The sequence below is a fragment of the Alternaria ventricosa genome (genome assembly GCF_023758065.1).
Source record: "Alternaria ventricosa strain BMP 2768 chromosome Unknown scaffold_22, whole genome shotgun sequence".
Taxonomy (NCBI): Eukaryota; Fungi; Ascomycota; class Dothideomycetes; order Pleosporales; family Pleosporaceae; genus Alternaria; species Alternaria ventricosa.
The window spans coordinates 189,639-208,599 of record NW_026055702.1 but is presented as its reverse complement, the minus strand read 5'-3'; the positions used below and the strand labels follow the sequence as shown (position 1 = coordinate 208,599).

Here is an 18,961-nt window from a genome sequence, read left to right as displayed (position 1 = left end):
AGTTTACGACGTGCCGCTGTTGAGGCAGGACATTATGACCTTGATGGTTGACCTTGAAAGACCCACGGGTATTCTGTGTCAGAAGATCGACAGAGACGCCTTGGACAAATCTCTGCTCTCGAATTCGCCGTTCCGAATCTTCTTGCTAAAGTGGATGGCCTTCGTCTTCGTCGGTTATCCGTTGAACACCACGACTGCAGCAGACATCAGAAAATGCTTCTCTCATGATTGGCTTGCCGAAGTGATGTGGATTATAGCCTCCCAACCAAAAGATCCACATCTACGTGAGCGTTTGTACGACGATGTAAAGGATAGTTGCGCATTTCACGAGCACCAGAACGATTGGGAGAAGATTCTGTGTCGACGACATCAAGCCTTTGACACCCAGTTCTACACCAACTTTCTGCGCAATATATTCAATCTCGTATCCGATCTCGATAAAGAATACGGAAGTCCGGAAACAAAGAAAAAGAGAGAAAAGGCGAAAGCCCAGGAACAGATCAGGGTGAAGCTAGAAGAGGACACACAATCCTCGGGGTTTGAAAGCGCCGAGGAAATTTTGGATGAAGAAGAGTGAACCCTGGATGTTCCTCTGACCAAGCACGGACTCAAGCTTCGTTGGTAGCCTACCGTCGGCCCACGCAATCCGCTCTACCACTCTGCAACACCCCTTCGCGGATATCTTCCACGTACTATCTGTTGGAAATTAGTAGCCTATATCGATACCCATCACTTCAAAATACATGGCGACATTCGCCCCTCCAGCCCGCCGTGGCGACTTCCTCTACTCATCCGTCCTCTACGCAGACCCTGGTAACGGAAACCACCACGGACGCGCGAGTGTCGCCGAACTTGCGGCTCTCCTCCGCCCGGAAGCCCCGAACCTCTATAGCAAGGGTCGCAAGCCTGAAGTCGCGACACCAGCGAAAGACCAGGTGTGGCATTTCTACTCCGCCCAACTCATTCACTATGGACTACCGGTCACCAAGGACAAGAATGCGGCGAAAGTGCGACTTCTGAATGCTATGAACCAGTTCAAACTCGAGGTACCGGCGTGGGTTTTGAAGGTCGAGAGCGAACTGAAGGCTGGATGGGAAGCGGAGAACCGGAAGTTGAAGAAGAGCGGTAGTGCAGTGACCAAGAAGGCTTCCAAACCGAGTGTCGCTCGCGAGTCAGGTCTTGGAAGCTCTCAGGGCGTAAATGGTGGTGTCAACGTCACTGGTAGGCTTAAAGACCCCTGTTTTTTGACGCTGTTAATCCTGTCTCGTAGTCAATTTGGCCTTAGGAGGAGTGTCGCTTAGCCAGTATATGGATGCGCAGCAGGCGAGCAACAACACCCCAAGGAAGCCAACACCAGCCAAACGCAAGCGCGCTGGTAGCAACGTCCCTAGCCCGGTAGCGACACCACACAAAGTTGCGAGAGTCAAGAAAGAGCCAGCGCCAAAGAAAGCACCCATCAAGAAGGAGCCTACCGCCAAGCGATCTGTTCCCAACATCAAGCAAGAGAGCCGCGTCTCCGCGCCACCATCAACCCCTTCACGGTCCCGCATCAAGCAAGAGCAGTACCAGCCCAGCCCCGACCGAATGTACCCATCGCCCTACATCAAGTCCGACCCTTACCCAAACTACTACCAACCCAGGCCCTCCCTCCTCCTCAGCGGTACCTACTCCATCTCCTGCGAAACCGCCAGCTCCACCTTCAACGACTACAACCTCGACCTCACACTCGCTCGCGACCCCTCCCACGGTATCTGGTGGGCGACGTTCCGCTGGGGCGCCTGGGACGGAATCATCCAGATGAACCCCGGCCCCGGCGACTCTGATAGTTTAGGCCAACCCTGTTCGCTTGGCTGGCGTCTTCGCGATCTGGAGACTGGCCAGTTGACGTTTGGTCGCAAGTGTACGGGTTATATGACGTTCTCTGGTGATGGGTCGATGGAGGGGTGTTTGTATGAGGTGCCGGGTGTTGGGTCGTTGGAGTTTGAGGGTATGAGGGTTTCTGGAGGGAGCTTGGAGGATGATCTTAAGGGGGAGTGGGATGGCTTTGTTGCGGAGGCGTATCGGCGTTGAGGCTTACGTGGACCTAGCAGAGGAGTTCGTATAGCTGGTTCAGTATAGCTTTGCTGCCCGCTTCCTGTTTAGCAAAAGAGGCTGACGTGTGATCGAAGCCATGTTTGGCAGATACACCAATGCACCTGCAGAAGAGTCTCACACGCGTAGAAAGCTTTACTTCACCAGCATCAAGCCCATGAGAACATTCAAGTCCATTCAGAACATTTCGCAATTAGCTCGACAGCTACGTATAATACACTACAAGTTTCTACAAGAAAGGTCCAAAAGCCATCTCTTTCTGCTCTTCCAAACCACTCGCTCTGGTATAACAAAAACTAAACAGGCAGGACAAGCACCACCCAACGCCAAAGGCAAGACTACCGCGCGGCATGACTGTCATCCTTTCTCTTAAACATGAACAAGTAAGGCGTCAAGAAACATGACGCCGAGAACGCTGAAGCTATCTACTGAGACACAAAAGAAATCATATGCGTAGAGCATGTAATATCCGAAACATCAATCGAGCTGACCCCCTAGCGTTGCCATGGGCCACGGTCCTGCGGATGCCTTACTCCGCTCGTCCAGTCCATAGGCCCTGTAGGTGGCCGAGGGTCGTGGATTGATCCTGGCCCTGAACTGGGCTGTGGTGGCGGTGGACCCCTCATATCTTGTCTTCCTCGCATGATGCTGTCCCTGTAGTGCGCATCTCGTGCATCTCGTTCGCGCATCTCGCGTTCCCTTGAGTTTTGTTCAGCTTCTCTTCGCATATGCTCTTCTCGATTCATCGCTGCCTGGTGTTGAGCTTGAGCTTGGGCTTGCTCCTCGCGGATACGGTCCGTCATGCTGCGATCACGAGGATTTCGCATGAAGTGATGTTGTGGTTCCTCGGGAGGGCGCTGACCATAAAGAGAGTGGTTTGCTACTCCGAGAGACGAGTGCGGAGGATGCTGCAAAGGTGGAGGCTGGCCGTGCTCCGGCCTAGAAAGCGGAGTCTGTGAGCGTTGCGAGAGGTATCCCCGATCTTGGGGTTGGTATCGCAGATCTTCGTGCATTGGAGGACCTGGCGCACGTAGCGTGGGGTTGGAAAGCTGTTCACGTAGATAATCGGCCCTTTGAGACAACTCACGGCTGGTGTCGCGATCCGAGTGACGAGGATCAAAATCGTGGGCCTCACGAGGATCGCGAGGACGATAAGGCTCCGTCAGTCTACTCAACCCTTGGAAAGGGTGGGCTGGATGCTCGTTGGGCGTTTGTGGGTTCGAGTACGATAGGTTTGCGTTTGAGGCCTGCGAATGGTCGTTGCGTCCGGATGAGTCCCTCTGCTGCTGCTGTGCTATGTGGCTTGTCGACAGGTGCGGGCTGGGCCGCATCCCCATAGGCCCAGGTGGCGGGACGCCACTGCCCGGCGGATCAACTTGGGCGTATGGGTTTGGCTGCAGGATCTGCGATGATGCACTCAGTGCTTGCGCATGCTGTGCTGCAGTGGTGCTTGGAACACCATGTCGAGGCAACGACCCAGGCGGCCCACTCACGCTTGACGTGCGCGAATGCGGATTTGGAGAGTTGTTGAAGCCGGCAAGAGGTGGCGGTGTCGGATTTTGACGTGGAGTGTTATGCTGGGAAAAGACAGAACGATGATTGCTAAACATCCTATCGTTGACATTGGGCGGCTGAGGCAGGCCGGTCGGTGTTGAAGAAAGCGACGCGATTTGTGGAGTCTGAGACAATCCTCGGTGGAACGGCTGCTGGGCTTGCCAAGTATCGCGCAGACTTGGCCTACTTACTGATGGCTTGTCCTCAGTCAAGTCGATTGGCCTGTTTGATGTTGCGTTTGCAAGTGAAGACTGCTGAGCATACGAGGCTGGACGGGTATACGGAGATTGAGCAGCCAAAGAATCTTCGTAGAGCGGACGTCTGGACGATGACGAGTAGCTTTGCGTCGTGGGAGGAGGAGGCGCGATTGGTGCTGATTGCAGAGGTGTAGAGGTATGCGATGGCGGACCTTGTTCGCTTGGCTTCTTACGTCTGGGCTCCTCAGGATCGGTGTCATTCAGCAAGGACATCAAGTTAGACTTGCGTGGTTCGACAGCTGGCTTTGTTACTGCAGGTGGAGGGGTGTTTTGCATAGGTGGGGGGCCGCGCTGAGGATGCTGTAATTGAGTGTGAAGCATCGCTTGGGGTTGAGCTGGGGGAAGGCTAACTGGAGGAGGATTCCTAGGTTCTTCTTTGACAGGCGGTGTAAGAATGGTCGACCGAGGTGGCAGCTGTTGCGCACTGTGGCTACTACTATGACTCGGAGCATACACGTCGGCCACCGTTTGGCTGAGCGATTGCGCTTGCGATGAGTGTCGAGAGTGCGAGAACGGCAAGGGACGATGTTCTGGTGATCTCATCCCAGAGTTCGAACGTACTGGCGGCATGATTGGCGGTGCACCACCGGGAGCAAAAGGTCTATGCTGTGACATCTCCTGTGAGATGCGACGTGTGTGTTCATGGAACCGGCGCTGAGCCTCCTGCTCCTGCTGAACTTCAGGTCTACCCGCAACGTGTCGCTCCTGAAAGTCAAGTCCACGATAGAGAGGCGACTGGTGTTGCTCTTGAACGCGAGGCTGTGGAGGCGCATGTTGTTGCAATGGCCGGTGTGCCTGGTGGTTGCCTGCAGGCTGTGAAGGTGGCCGGGACTCGAAACGTGGAGGTAGGTCTTCGGAAAAGTATCCAGCTCGTGGTCCTTGCGGCTGCGACTTATGCTGGGACATGGAGTGTTGGTGATGATGCTGTGGTGGCGCACGCTGGGGGGGAGCGGGCGGCGACTGCTGTGGTGGTATCGAGGGTACAGACGCCAGGCTAGTCTCTGGTAGGGCAGAATATCCGGTCGGAGGCACCATGGGCTTGCTCTGCACAGGTGCTTGGGCGATAGTGGAGAATCTCGAAGAAGGAGTTGAATGCGGAGGAGATAATTTGGGGTGCACAAGCGGGTTCGGAGGCGGAGACCCATGTTCAGGCGTAGGTGCGATGGGGCGGATAGGTCCCGCTTGTGTGCTCTCGTATCGTCTCTTAGGTGCTGGAGTCGGTGTTGGCGGTGGGCCTAGATCATCACCTCGTTCCCTTCGAGCATCTGCCTCTTTTGCTGTCTGCTCCAAGTCTAGTTTGCCACTTTCGACAAGACGCAGATACTGGTTCTTGATCATAGTGTGCGTCTTGGTGCCCATATGGTTCGCAATTGCAATCCAGTCCGTGCCAAAGTGTGCAACATTCTTATCGAAGTCTTGTAACTCGGAGACGGACCAGTAGCTAGATGGGCCAGGTCTTGCACCAGCCTGTGTCTTCGGTCGATCCATAAGACTACCAGGCAGGCCAGAAAGCTGCTGCAAATCACCGGCCAGCATCATCTGATCCTCCATAGGGATAAGTGGCATGGGTATTGGCATATCATTCATGGGCCGCTTGCCAAGGTCGTCCTCCATCTTGACTCCCATGTTCTTGTCCTTACGATCGACCTTGACAGGTGAGCCTATAGGAACGGCCGCAAGTGGCGTATTCTTCGCCTTCCGGCCAACCTTGTCCTTCGCCGGTTTTCCACGCCGCATGGCCTTTTCTTGCGTGTCGTCGGCGTCGGTTTGCCTGCGTGCTCGGCCTGGTATGGGTATTCCTGTGATCGGGTCGAACTCAGTTTCGGTTGGGCCAAATTTGGGTGCCGCATGGCGTCGAGGTCGCCCAGTCTCAGTGACTGGCAAGGGCAAACCGTCCTCTCCTGGTCCTTCGGGTCGGTCCATGTTGGCGATAGCTCCACGACCACGACCGACAGCTCCACCACGCTTCCTAGGAGCCCGAGCTTTGCGGAGTTTACCCTTGTATTCTCGGCCCCATTTGGTAGCATAGTAATGATTGATACAATCCTTGTAGGTGCGTTCGGTTCCAACTTCTTTGTAAAGAACTTCGGCCAGCTTACCCCACTTCTTTGCGTATTGATCCTTGTAGTTATGTACCATGACCCTGTGTTCCTCGGGGGTGAAGTCATCCTCTGGCGGCTCATAGTGAAACACAAAGATTCCTTGACCGGGTTCGCGTTGGAAATTAGTGTCGATGAATCTTCTGCGCTGAGCCTCTGCCTCGGTAAGTTCCAAGGGTAGATCGGCCTCCTTCTCCGGATCAGCCATGGCTTTGCGTGGCTCTTTGTCTTTCTTCCCTAGCTTTTCCTCTTCAGCAGTCTTCAAAGACTCTTTGATGACAGCTTCCAGATCAAGCTCAGTAGCCCATCGACTCGCATGGCTCCTCCGGCCTGTAGGAGCGAGCGACCCATCCAGAATCCCTGTCATCGCAGCGTTTTGTACATCGGGAGTGACAGCCTTCAGTGTTGGTTCGGCTGACGGCTGTCTATCCTGATCGTCTTGATCGCGCTCTTCGTCCAGGGGACGGATGGACACACGCCACGCTCTATACGCAGCTGCGTATCGTTCGAGAATCTGATCAGTGTTAAGCTCAGGCTCGATGCTCTTGCGTAATTTGCTTCGAATGGCGTTCATGATATCGTCAGATAGGTTTGGTCGATCTTGCCCAATGTCCGATAAAGGCGTTGGCGGGCCTGAGCCTAGATAGGGCAACAAACTGAGGTCGGGTAAGGTTTCCTGCTCTGCAGAGGTCTCACGTCGTAGGCGAAGTGCCATCGTTGCGGGTGCAGCCGACCTCTCTTCAGTCTCCTCTTTGTCTTCCATCTCGACATCCTCGGACTCTTCCGCCTTAGGTGTCGGTAGATCTGCCGTGATACTCTCTGGAGCGGGTTGAGTGGTGGTTGGTTCCACATGACGTGCTTGCACAGGTGAAAGATGTGACTCTTCCTGCTCCTGGGGAAAGGGTGTGCTTGTCTCTTCGACGGACACCACATCTGGCTGTGTCTGAGGAAGATGCTCGACATTGAGGCATGACAGCAGAACAATCTCCTGCAAGGGAGTTGTAGCGCGTAAATGCGGAGCACTCAGATCAACCCGTTTGGCCTCTAGACGTGCTCGCTCTCGGTTGTATTTCGCCTCAGACTCAGCGAAGTCATCCTCGTCAAGATCAAGATCATCGTCAGAGTCTTGCAGAGCTTCCGGGGCGGACGACGCAGCCGACATGGGTGGCTTGGCCATTCGAGGTGACGCTTCCGCCATGACGACATCAGAGTGTCGCCTAGTCTCGATCGGAGTAGGTTTAGGTGAGGGCACCACAGGACGCTCTGCGGATACCGCACGTTCTCTCGGTCTTTCGATTTCGGCTTGAATGCGTGAAAATGACGGTGACACTGATTTCGCTTGCGAATTACGCTGGATCTGTGCAGCAGAGACGCTATGCTCGAGTCGAGGGGCTTTGGGGGCAGTACCGAACGGTCGTTCACGATCCTCAGCCGGGAATTCGCGCTTGGTTGGCACCGACGGTCGGCTCGAATTGAATCCAGGCCGTACCCATTGCATGCTCTTAGGACCGCCGCTCAACGGGCCTCTAGCGGGAGGAAAGCCAGGCCTGTCCGATTGCGGATAGGATGAAAGTGGCCTAGGAGCCATCGGAGTGCGGTCAGCTTTGGGGCCCGTGGGTATGTTCGCTGGTAAGCTTTGCGGAGATGTGTTGATCGCAGAGCCTCCTCCGCCACCATTACGCGGACCAAACCCTGAAGGATTCGCACTGGGAGATGCATCTCGAGGAGTGTATTGTGGTAGAGTTGCCCTGGAGAACGATGGGGATACGTTGACTCGTGCCGCTTGAGGAGCTGTAGGTGGTGCACGCGGTCGTGCAGCAGGGCCTTGTGGAGGCGACTTCGCAGCACCTGATGGCGCAGTAGGAGCGGTTAGTGGAGCTGACGGTGCCATGGTGGGAACTTTAGGGGGCGCAGCCATTTGGGGCGAGATCGGGACCTTGGCAGTTACATTGTCTGAGCCTGGTACATCAGTGGCCTGAGACGGAACAACAGTAGGAGGAATAGAGGGTGGTTCCATACGTGTTGGAGCCGGATGGGATACTCTGCTCTCTTGCTTTGGTACCTCTCCAAGCAGCGGACGATCCGGCGCCCGATCAGCTTTTGGCCCAGTGGGTGGTAGTGTCGAGAGCCCTGGGGGAATGGTTGCCTTTGGTGCAGTTGGGATTACTGCCGCCTTCACAGGAGTAACAGGCGCAGCAGGTGTGGCAGGACCGACAGAGGTGTTAGTAATAGAAGCAGGTGTAGGCTGAGCAGGCTTCGGTGGTGCTACTGTCGCAGCGCTTGGCTTGTTGTCAGAGATGGGCGCCCTCCAAACATTGGACCCACCGAAGGCTGGAATAGAAGCAGGAGGCGATGAAGCACGCGGAGCGTACCTCTCCCTGGACGCTTCAGCGCGGCTGGCCAGGAGAGCCTCGTCTTTTCCTGGCTCCCGCCGAGGATCCTTGGCAGAGAGAGGATCGATAGCAACAGAAGATCGTCTTGAGTAAGTATCTCCCTGAGGCCCTAGCCTGTCGGACGGAGAGGCATGGTGAGATGAGTGCGGGGTTGGTCCCGTAGGCGTACCAGGTAGATGCCTCAGATCAGAAGGGCCCGGACCTCGGTGTGTATCCAACGCCCGTAGTCCTGGTTTCGCAGCACCTGCTGGGCCGATGTAGGAGTCGTACTCTCTGGGGAACCTTCGATCATCACGTTCTCTCCTGTCGAAATCGCGATCTTCCCGAATGTCTCGCTCCTGGCGCCTTGGGGGTGTCCGACTCCGCGGCCGATATGTCCGTTCCGGAATGCGATCACGTGAGTCGTGGTGTCGTTCCCGGTCATCGTTGTGGAAATTTCGACCGCGCCCAGAAAATCCGCCTCGTCCGCGGCCAATGCCTCCGCCACGATACGATGAAGCTGTACCGGGGAGTGGGGGGTCAGAGTAGGTGGAACCAGCTGAAGGGGGACCGTCTCGTGAGTTTCGTCGTGCGCGATTGACATCCAGATCTCGCGGTACAAAGTCCCTCTGATCGCGTGGATCTCTCGAGTCCCGAATAGGTGAGCGCCTTGGTGGGGTCGGCCGTCGCTCGCGTCGATCAAAGTCGCGGTCGCGGTCCCGGTCTGCCCTCCAGGAATTTTGGGAGTTGTGCGGAAACCCAGGACCGCTGCTTAATGGTGGTGCAGTACGTAGTGGTGTAGCTTCACCTCGGCCAGCAAACCCTCGGCCTCTATCATCGCGTGGCGCTGCAGATGCACTTGATGGTGGACCCACTGGCTGGCCACGTGGCGCATCGGAAAGAGATTTTGGACCTTTCGGAACTTCTCTTGAGAAGCCGCCGGGCTCTGCATTTGGTCTAAAGGTTTCGTTACCCCTTGGGGGGTAACCGCTACTAAAGTTGGATGGTCTTCGATCTCGATCCCGGTAGGGCGGCGATCTGTCGCGGGGATATCTGCCGTTCTCCGGATACCGTGAAGCAGACATGTTGGTGGTTGCTTACTGTACAAAGAACTTGCGACTGCGGCATGGGCACAGGTAAAGGTCGTATGTCAAAGCGGATTGGAAATCTCGGTCGTAAGCGCAGGCCCGGATCGCGTGCAGTGGTCGTAGCAAACGGATGGTGCAGAGAAGAAAAAGGGTTCCTTTGATGTACCGTCGTGCGTAATCTCAAGAGTGATGGCGCGATTGGCCGGCGACTTGTTGTGTCCCAGGTTGACGTCAACCACAGGGTGTCAGTCGAGGTTCGTGTTTGCAAGCCGTGGTAGACGAGGCGCTAGCGGCAAGGCCCGTGCTTCGAGACCAGGGAATTAGGGAAAGCGCCAAACCCCGATCCGTGGTGGAACAGGTGCAGCTGCTCGGCGCCGGGAGCTGAGATTCGATCTGCTATTGTCGCCTTTACGCCCAAAACGCCCGTTTCGTGCCGTAAACGCGTCAAACTGGGCCTGGAGGTCAGGCAACGTCGTCTGGAGATACTGGAGAGAGTGAGGAACGCGCAGCGGTCAACAAAGGCAGTCTGGCGCCGTGTTGAAGATGCTCTGCAGCCCGTTGACGTGGCGCTGGGTCTCTTTGTGAGGGAGGCCTGGGCACGTGAGGCAGCACCTTGTCGATGCTGGGAACGAAGAATGGAGTGGCTCTTTAGCCAGGCTGTGCGCCGCTGGGCCGTGGCAGCATAGTGTCGTGGAGAGGGTCGTTGTCGCAAGGTAGGTGTGATGATGAGAAAGGGAACGTCGAGGAGACCAGAACACGAACGAAGCACTGACACACCCAGCCATGACGGATGCCTGCAAGTCAAAATGGACGCCCCGGCTGGCCTGCAACGGCCTAGCGAGGGGAATCCATCCAGACATGACAGCCGGCCTCTGATTGGTCCGCAGTTGGACATTTCGATTATCTGCAGGGGTGGGCAGCCGCTGGTTTTGCTTCAGATTCCAGCCCTGGCTCCACTAGGGGATTTGGTGACGATCCCAGCCCGGGCCCTTCACCAACACGGACAGACACCGCTGCACGGCAGATGCTGGACACGATGCACTCCTGGAGGACCGGCGGGAGTATTGTGCGATGATGCGACACCGTGACCCTCCCACACGTTGATGACAAAAGGGCTGGCAGTCTCCTTAGCTGGATCGACCCGAGAACTAGCCTCACACGAGCAGGGATTAGACTGCCATGCCTTAGCTCCAATCCACGGGTGCCCAGGTGTGGGGGCTTCTTTTTCCTCAAAATCTGCCGCCGCACCGACTCACAAATAGCACAGTACGAGAGCTGCAACCGTCCAGAGTACGCCGAGCAGCCCGACGACGCGCCAGAACATCGCGACAGCGCCGCTGCAGCGACTGCCCACCCGAGATTGCCCACCGCCATGGCTAGCAACTCTTCGGCCCCTACCGGCGCCACTGATGCAGTCTTGAAGCCATCCGAGCCCGTGCCTGAGGGTGCGCAAGAGGTGCAGGGCATCGACTTCAACCAGTATGCGTCGCGCAGCATCACCGTCGAGGAGCTGGTGGGCGGCTACGCCAACATGGGCTTTCAGGCGACTTCGGTGGGAGAGGCTGTACGCATCATCAACGACATGGTGAGTTGCTTCTGCCCGGAATATCCGAATGCGCGTGCTGCGCCGCTGCGGCGTGTCAGCGTCAAGTGCGGAGACAGCACTTGCGTATGCCGGGAATCTCCCGTCCGTGCGCAGTCCCGAAAGACGAAACATTTAGCCTGATTTGGCGACGCGACACCACCGCATCGAGAAGCTTGGGTTCGCTGCTAACAGATAACAGCGCGCATGGAGAGACCCTGAGACCAAGGAGCCCACGACGATATTCCTTGGGTACACGTCAAATCTGATATCTTCGGGGCTGCGCGAGACGCTGCGGTACCTGGTCCAGCACAAACACGTTTCTGCCATCGTGACGACCGCAGGCGGCGTCGAAGAGGACTTCATCAAATGCCTCGCGCCGACATACCTCGGCGCTTTCTCCACTCCTGGCGCCGGACTGCGCCAAAAGGGCATGAACCGCATCGGCAATCTTGTCGTGCCTAACAGCAACTACTGCGCGTTCGAGGACTGGGTAGTGCCGATCCTGGACAAGATGCTGGAGGAGCAGGAAGCGAGTAAGAAAACGGACGAGCCATTGTACTGGACGCCTAGCAAGGTCATCCACCGTCTAGGCAAGGAAATTAACGACGAGCGATCGGTCTACTACTGGGCGTGGAAAAACGACATCCCCGTCTTCTGCCCAGCGCTGACAGACGGGAGCCTGGGCGACATGCTGTACTTTCACACATTCAAGTCATCACCAGAGCAGCTGCGCATCGACATCGTAGAGGACATTAGAAGGATAAACACAATCGCTGTGAGAGCGAAGAGGACAGGCATGATTATCCTGGGCGGAGGACTGGTGAAGCATCACATCGCCAATGCGAACCTGATGCGCAACGGAGCCGACAGCGCGGTGTACATCAACACTGCGCAGGAATTTGACGGGAGTGATGCAGGCGCACGGCCAGACGAAGCCGTCAGCTGGGGAAAGATTAAGCTAGACGGAGATAGCGTGAAGGTGTACGCAGAGGCGACGGTGGTGTTTCCGCTCATTGTTGCGGCCACATTCGCACGGGTGCAAAGGTCGCAAGGGCAATAACAGCAGGCGCTATACGCCATGCAGCACTCCAATAGCTCGTGCAATAAAGACCATGTTGTTGATTGACCGGAATAAGTGGGCTGGCATGTAAGGACGACTGCTGTATGGAGCAACGTTGTTGGTGCGGAGAGCGGACGCAGGGAAGGCGCGGACGGGCCCACCTTCCCCACTAGTCTCAGAGCTCTAGCGTGACTGCCTAGCCGGTCACTGTGGAGGTTAATCGATAAGGGAGCTGAGAGCTCTGTGATGACGACGATTGCGCCTTGTCTGCGCAGCCTTGTGCGATGAGTCAACCTCTGCAGCGCGTCGTGGGAGAGGCTGTGAAGGGCGCAGAGCCTCCAGGTTGAAGGCGCTGACGCCAAAGCTCCTTCGATTCGGGATAGCGCAGCGCGTGGGCCAGCCGATTCCCAGGTAGCTTTACCGCCTCACTCTGTACCTCTGTTGGCAATCGTGCCGCATGCTGGTAGGCTGCAGCCTTGTCAAGCTCCAGCCACGCCCAGGTTATCTTTCCTTCTTCTCCAACTCCAATTTCTACAGTCTCGAGCCATATCTTCAGAAGCACACGTCTGTTGCTCATTGTATCCATACACACTCGTCGACGCAATAACGCTACTAGCTTGCTGCACTCACCGATAAAAGCAACACACCACTGTCGTGCAGCCTCGTGCATATCTCCTCTCACTCATCTCTCCATTTGTACTTTTACCCAGCTTTACCTGCACTCCCGCCCGTCAAACGCCCGCTCTCCACTTTCACATGCGCCTCCACCTTTGCAGCAAACATGAGCGTCAGCGTAGAGCCACCACTGCACTTTAGCCAACAGCTCTCCAGCCCGCCACACTCACCAAACCACGTACTCCATGCGCAGACGCCAGCTTCTCCTCCACCACCGCCGCCACCACCTGCAGCCGAACCGAACATGAGCACCTCCACTTCCGCGAACGCAATGCCTTCTACAGGCCAAAACCACGATCGGGGCGATGCAGATATGCAAGATGGAGATGAGCCCACCCATCGCGATGCTTCCACAAACACCATCGCTGTCGATATCTCGGCTATAGATGAGGACGCTATGGACGTTACACCGGATGCCGAGACGGAGCTGTTACAGCAGAACAGCCCGGCTGAAGCACAAGAGGCTACTATTACTTCACCCACATCGCCTGCGCCAGAGCAAACGGTATGACAATGTCTTCTACTGGCTTATATTTGCACCAGTGCTAACCTACCTCAGACAGCGACCATCATTCCCATAGAGCCCCCTCCACCCGTAGACCTCGACGCACTGCCTCCCCCTGTTGATCCAAGCACACAACCCCCGCCTCCGCCGCCCCCAGTCGACCCCCCTCGTTCTGAATCGGGATCCGACGACGACGACGATGGTCTCCCACCGTGGCACGCGCTTCCAGAAGACTTGTCATCGCCTGACGAGGAGGAAGTGAAGATGATCGAGGAGAGGGGTGAACACAGTGCTCTAGACCATGGATACTGGGAGAGCGAGGCGTTCAAACCTCTGGACCACCCGGAGTATACCGCTGGTGAAGCAGGACGTATCAACTGGGCAATCGACTCGTATAATGGAACCCAAGAAAAGCCGAACCATGAAGTGCTTATGAAGTCTGATGTGGTCACGATTGGGGGCCATCAATGGCAGATCAAGTTCTATCCTAAGGGGAATGACTCGGATTATCTGAGCGTCTACCTCGAATGCCTGAGTGTTCAGGACTCCAAGGACGACAATGATAGTGACGTGCGCAAAGACATGCCCAGCGAAGAGGCCTCTGATCCAAGTGGAGAGAAGAAGGCAGACGAAGCTATGGTAATGGCCGAACATGCGCCAGCCGACGACCCGGCAGGCATGTTGCTTCAAGATAAGCCATCTACGCAAGAGCGTGGTGAAGGCACGAAGTCGAAAGATGTCCAGACATCAACCGAACCGGTCGCCTCTCAACACTCGCCTCTTCCACTTCTTGGATCGAAACAAATGCCCAAGCGGAATAGCGTTGCCGCGCAGATATCGGTCGTTCTCTACAACCCAACAGAGCCTCGCGTGAACTACTCGCGGAATGCTCTGCATCGCTTCTGCAATGGATCTCCTGATTGGGGCTGGACTCGTTTCCACGGACCCCACTACGATATCTCTCGTCGTCAGCATGGTCAGCGCATGGCGCTTCTTCGTGACGACAAACTTGCCTTCACTGCCTACATTCGGGTCGTGGAAGACCAGACGGATTGTTTGTGGGAGCATCCCATTCGTGAGAATCCGTGGGACAGTTTCGCAATGACGGGCCTGCAAGCTCTCATGCTTTCACCTGGCGGGAACATGATGTCTGCAATTGCCTCGTGGATGCTGTTCAAGCCCTTTCGAAATTTGTTGTACAGCATCGTCGTTCCGGACCCTCGCAATGAGCCTTTCACTCGGCCGAAGCCACTCGTCAGCGCTTTACAGCAAGTCCTATACTCACTTCGCACTCAAGTCGAGCCTGGAGCTGGCCCAGTCGCTCTTGATGGTATTCTGGATGCACTAGAGTGGTACCGCATACACGACAGCCTCCATAAATTGGATGTGATAGAGACTTGGGAAGTCTTGCGCCTGAAGCTCGAAGAGGAACTGCAAGGGACACCTCAGGCCGCCCAGCTGAATGCTATATGTGGACCAAAGCGCGACTATTCAATCGGTAGACCCAGCTACCGGGTACCTGTGGAAGGCGTGGAGAGTATGCAGCGTGCTGTCAACGAATCGGCTGATTTCACTATACCTGGACAGCCTCTGCCAGAGTTGTTGACCGTCGAGCTGAACCGGCATAAATTCGACAGCGCGAAGACGCGTTCGCATATCAAGGTGCTGAACAAAGTGACCCTTGACGACCGGATATCAGTTGGTGGCACCCCATACACACTGTATGGGTTTGTTGTGCACAAGCAAACACTTCAATCCTACGTATACCAGCCGATACTTCGACCTGAAGGCCCTGGTTCGCGCTGGTATATCTACAGTGATGGCAAAGATGAGAGCCAAGTCAAATGCCTTCCCAAATGCGAGGCAGTCGATGCGCACGAAGGCAAGCCTGGTAGTACTCAGATTACTGGCAACGACGCCGTGGCATACATTGCCATGTATGTGCGAGACGATGTAGCTCGGTCGGTATTCGTATCAGACGCCGAATCCGAACAGTGGGATGTTCCGGAGTGGCTCAAGCTGGAAGTAGAGGCCAAGAAGAACCAGTCTTCTCTTCCTCCAATGCCATCACTGCCAACGCACGAGCCGAACTCTGCGACAGATGAAGAGAAGGAAGAGAAGGTCACAGCGCAGCCACCTAAGACACTCGATTTCCGCGTCGTTGATTCACGAGTATACCTAGGGCACGAAGGTCCAGGTATATTTGACTTCTTTGATGCGAAGTGGGAAGGGTCAGAGCTTATCCACACATTGACGCTATCAAGCAACGACGGATGCAAAGAAATTCGCCAAAAGTTGTCTGGCCTTTTGAAGAATATCAAGGACCCACGACAGATAAAGTTCTGGTTTCTAGGGTAAAGTAGCCGTCGCAGATACATTGTACGACAGTTAGCTAACTTTTTGACAGTACGTTCCTTCTTCACTATCGCATGAATGCGGAGAGTATCTCTCGATAACGCGGTTTTCCTGTTTTGGTCCAGAGTATTGTTCGTGCTAACGATGCATGACAGATCCCACGCAAGGATCGCTGGATCGACCGAACCTCCTCGGTACCGGGCTCATCGAGTTTTCAGCTGGTAGCTACAGCCCACACATCGCTGCCAAGGAATGGACCCTGGAGTCGCCAGATTACCGGAGCATCTGGGTACATGTGACCGACTTCGAGAAGCTGCCTGAGCTCCCGAAAGAGGAGAAAGAGACTACAGAAGCTCCATCGCTCCAGGCGGGTGAAGTTGCGACAGATATCATCCATGTGGTCGAGACCGTAATCGAGCCTTCCAATACCCCGCCGCCACCACCTCCGCAGATAAATCCACATTCAGAGGATACGCCTATGAGCGACCCTGATGAGCCCGCTGTTGCACCTTCAGAACAACGCAACGATACCGCTATGCTGGAAGTGGAGTCGACTCCAACCGTCGATCCACCAGATGTTGATGTAGTAATCCCAGGCGCCGGCCCTAGTGACACCGAGATGGGTGGCACACAAGAGGATCTGCTACCACCACCCCCGCCTCCCCCGGTTGATACACCTGCAGAACCTCTACAACCACCCCCACCAGTGCGCAACCCCACTCCTGAGCCACCTCCAGATGAGATTTACTTCTTTCTCAAATTCTGGAACGCGGAAAAGCAAGCCTTAGAAGCTCGTGGATCGCATACTACACTTAAGTCTGCTAGATTGGATGACACGATCGTGGCATTGCTTGAGATTCCAACGGAAGACAAGAAGAAGATGGAGATGTGGGAGGAGGACGAGCTGACTAACACGCGATCACTGAAGCATCGCCGTACCTTTGCGCAAGTGGATCTACACAACGCGTGTGTCATCATCGTTTCGTTACCGCTCTCGGCTGAGAAGCGCAACGAACTCGCCGCTCGCGCTGCCCTTGCAGACCCACAAAGCTACCTCCAGTTGCGCGCTTTCGCTCGCAACTTCCCACACAAGTTACAAGGCCACTTTACCTACGACTATTTTTCGAGCGAGTACTACAAGGGCGAAGTTGTGAACGGCTACCCCCACGGTCATGGTACTAGAATCTACCACTCTGGCGCTACATATAGCGGCTCCTTCCGCCTAGGCCAACGCTACGGCCATGGTCTATACACCTTCCAGAACGGCGACACTTACGATGGTGACTGGGTCGACAACCAGCAGCACGGCACCGGAACCTACGTCGAGGCTGCCAGTGGCAACACATATGTAGGCGGGTGGCAGAACGACAAAAAGTTCGGCGAGGGCGTTACGCACTGGAAGAACGCACAAGAGTCGGAGAAACTCTGCAGGATTTGCTGGGAAGGTGACGCCGAAGCTGCTTTCTATGACTGCGGCCATGTGGTTGCTTGTCTGCCGTGCGCACGGGAAGTGCAGACTTGCCCCGTCTGCAGGAAGCGGGTCTTGAGCTCTATCAAGTTGTACTATGCGGCCTAGTCTCGTAAGGGCATTACTCTCGTTCAGCGATGTATACACAGGATGTACGGTATGGGGATGGGGGGTCAAGGAGTTTTTATGCTTTGATTACACATCACGAGAATGAGACATGGGTCGGACCCAGGTGGGCTACACATGGATTGGCGTTTAGGTGGATATGGGATAGGCGTTCACTTCTTCTTCTTCTTGAATTAGATTACCCCAATGCGAAGGGCAATTCTGAATGCGCACCATTATGATAGATGACAGTGGTAAACAATATTTGAGTCTACATTTCCTTGAGACGTTCTACCTTTTTAATTTTGTGGTGATGTGGACCGCAGCATACCAGTTTAGCATCTTCCTAGGGTACTTTTGGACGTCGTAGTTGCGACATGGTTTTGTGGTTATCAGCACATGCAGTTCGCATCATAACTTTGTTCGTTGTCATTTGTTGGTTGGGCGGCATGGCGCATATAGCGGAAAACATATAGAGACCAAGAACAACCCTCTCGTTCGATCTCGTTTGTTCTGACAACACCTGATACATTTTGCGCAAGGCTAATATGTGCGTGTCTGGAGTGTCAATGGAGTCCTTTTAGCACTGCAATCTCTAGCGCGGACGAGCCGACCTGTCCACTCCATCCCTGACCAGTTGTCAGCGTTTCCCCCCCTCCTATTCAATTCCGAATGCACTGCATTCTCTAGCGCAGACGAGCTGTGCTTTCATCCCGTGTCAGCAGTGAGAGCCTGAGACTTCGGGCTTACCATCTCAACGCGTGGTGCACTGCAATTCTTAGCGTGGATGAGATGTACGGACTGTGGCTGTGCTTGCACAGCCACCCGATGGTGCCTTGCTCGTTATCTCGAAGGACGTCATGTTTGAGGTGGGGTGTACTGTGATTATCCAATCAATGGGAGAGCTTATCAGTAGACCCATACTTTTTTGGGATTCGAAGTTCTCTGTCTTTCGCGCTCGAGCCCGAGGGGTCTTTTCGCGAGGGAACTTTGGTTGTGTACATTGGGGATGGATTCGGAGGTGCACTGCAATTCTTAGTGTAGATGAGTATTTCTATGTATTGTTGCCTCGAGGACTTTTCAGCCTTGCGCGTTATGACTGGCGAAGTATGTATGAGAAAACTTCGCTAACAAGGATCTGTACAAATGCCTATACCTTTTGTAAGGAAACGTTTGTAAGTAACAACAAGAAGGTCGAGCGACGAATGATGCGCCACTGAGGTAATGAATGCGCTCGAACATTTAGCGCGAAAGAAGAGGTGCGCTGTATTGCACCATACGTGGGCGCGCTTCACATGGATGAGCGTTCAAGATAGTGTGCAGCACCATGAAAGCTATGCTGACATAACGCTATATCTACGAAATTCCAATGTCATCAATCGAAATAGTTTCCGTACGCGCCGCTCTCATGTACTTTCAAATCTTCAGAAGTGCCACCTGGTTTAGTGCCACTGTAGACGTAAACAACAACACCACGATTCTCAATCCCTATGTCGTCGTTAACTGACGGAATGGCGCGCGAGGGTGCTTTTGTACATACTTCCGTTCTGATACGTAGGTAATCGCCACTGGCCGTTGTTCCGAAATTTTGGGATCACCGCTTCGAGCTCGTCCGGCTTGACTGAAAGAGCTAGAAGTGCAAGAAATATGGACAGACTACCCCTTAGGCCCCCGTATCGTTGAGATGTGTCAACAGGCCCATGATATACCTCTGGCAATAGAACCCAAGGCCACATAGAGCTAGCTC

The 18,961-nt window shown here is 55.0% G+C and overlaps 5 protein-coding genes across 5 annotated transcripts; 4 read left to right on the top strand and 1 right to left on the bottom strand.

The window, feature by feature from the left end:
- Positions 1-743: 743 nt before the first annotated feature.
- J4E93_009535 (uncharacterized protein) lies at positions 744-2,070 on the top strand (the record flags this gene model as incomplete). Its single annotated transcript, XM_049347425.1, has 2 exons — positions 744-1,221; positions 1,286-2,070. The coding sequence occupies 2 exons, from the start codon at positions 744-746 to the stop codon at positions 2,068-2,070; spliced, it is 1,263 nt and encodes a 420-aa protein (XP_049195431.1).
- Positions 2,071-2,585: 515 nt separating this feature from the next.
- Positions 2,586-7,892, bottom strand: J4E93_009534 (uncharacterized protein; the record flags this gene model as incomplete). The annotated part of the gene is made up of 2 exons (XM_049347424.1): positions 2,586-7,749; positions 7,885-7,892. The coding sequence occupies 2 exons, from the start codon at positions 7,890-7,892 to the stop codon at positions 2,586-2,588; spliced, it is 5,172 nt and encodes a 1,723-aa protein (XP_049195430.1).
- A 2,941-nt stretch (positions 7,893-10,833) lies between these two features.
- DYS1 (Deoxyhypusine synthase) lies at positions 10,834-12,106 on the top strand (the record flags this gene model as incomplete). Its single annotated transcript, XM_049347423.1, has 2 exons — positions 10,834-11,046; positions 11,246-12,106. The coding sequence occupies 2 exons, from the start codon at positions 10,834-10,836 to the stop codon at positions 12,104-12,106; spliced, it is 1,074 nt and encodes a 357-aa protein (XP_049195429.1).
- Positions 12,107-13,025: 919 nt separating this feature from the next.
- Positions 13,026-15,644, top strand: J4E93_009532 (uncharacterized protein; the record flags this gene model as incomplete). The annotated part of the gene is made up of 2 exons (XM_049347422.1): positions 13,026-13,286; positions 13,341-15,644. 2 exons carry the CDS (start codon positions 13,026-13,028, stop codon positions 15,642-15,644), a joined length of 2,565 nt encoding a protein of 854 aa, XP_049195428.1.
- Positions 15,645-15,789: 145 nt separating this feature from the next.
- On the top strand, positions 15,790-17,217 carry J4E93_009531 (uncharacterized protein; the record flags this gene model as incomplete). Its single annotated transcript, XM_049347421.1, has 1 exon — positions 15,790-17,217. One exon carries the CDS (start codon positions 15,790-15,792, stop codon positions 17,215-17,217), a length of 1,428 nt encoding a protein of 475 aa, XP_049195427.1.
- Positions 17,218-18,961: the final 1,744 nt, after the last annotated feature.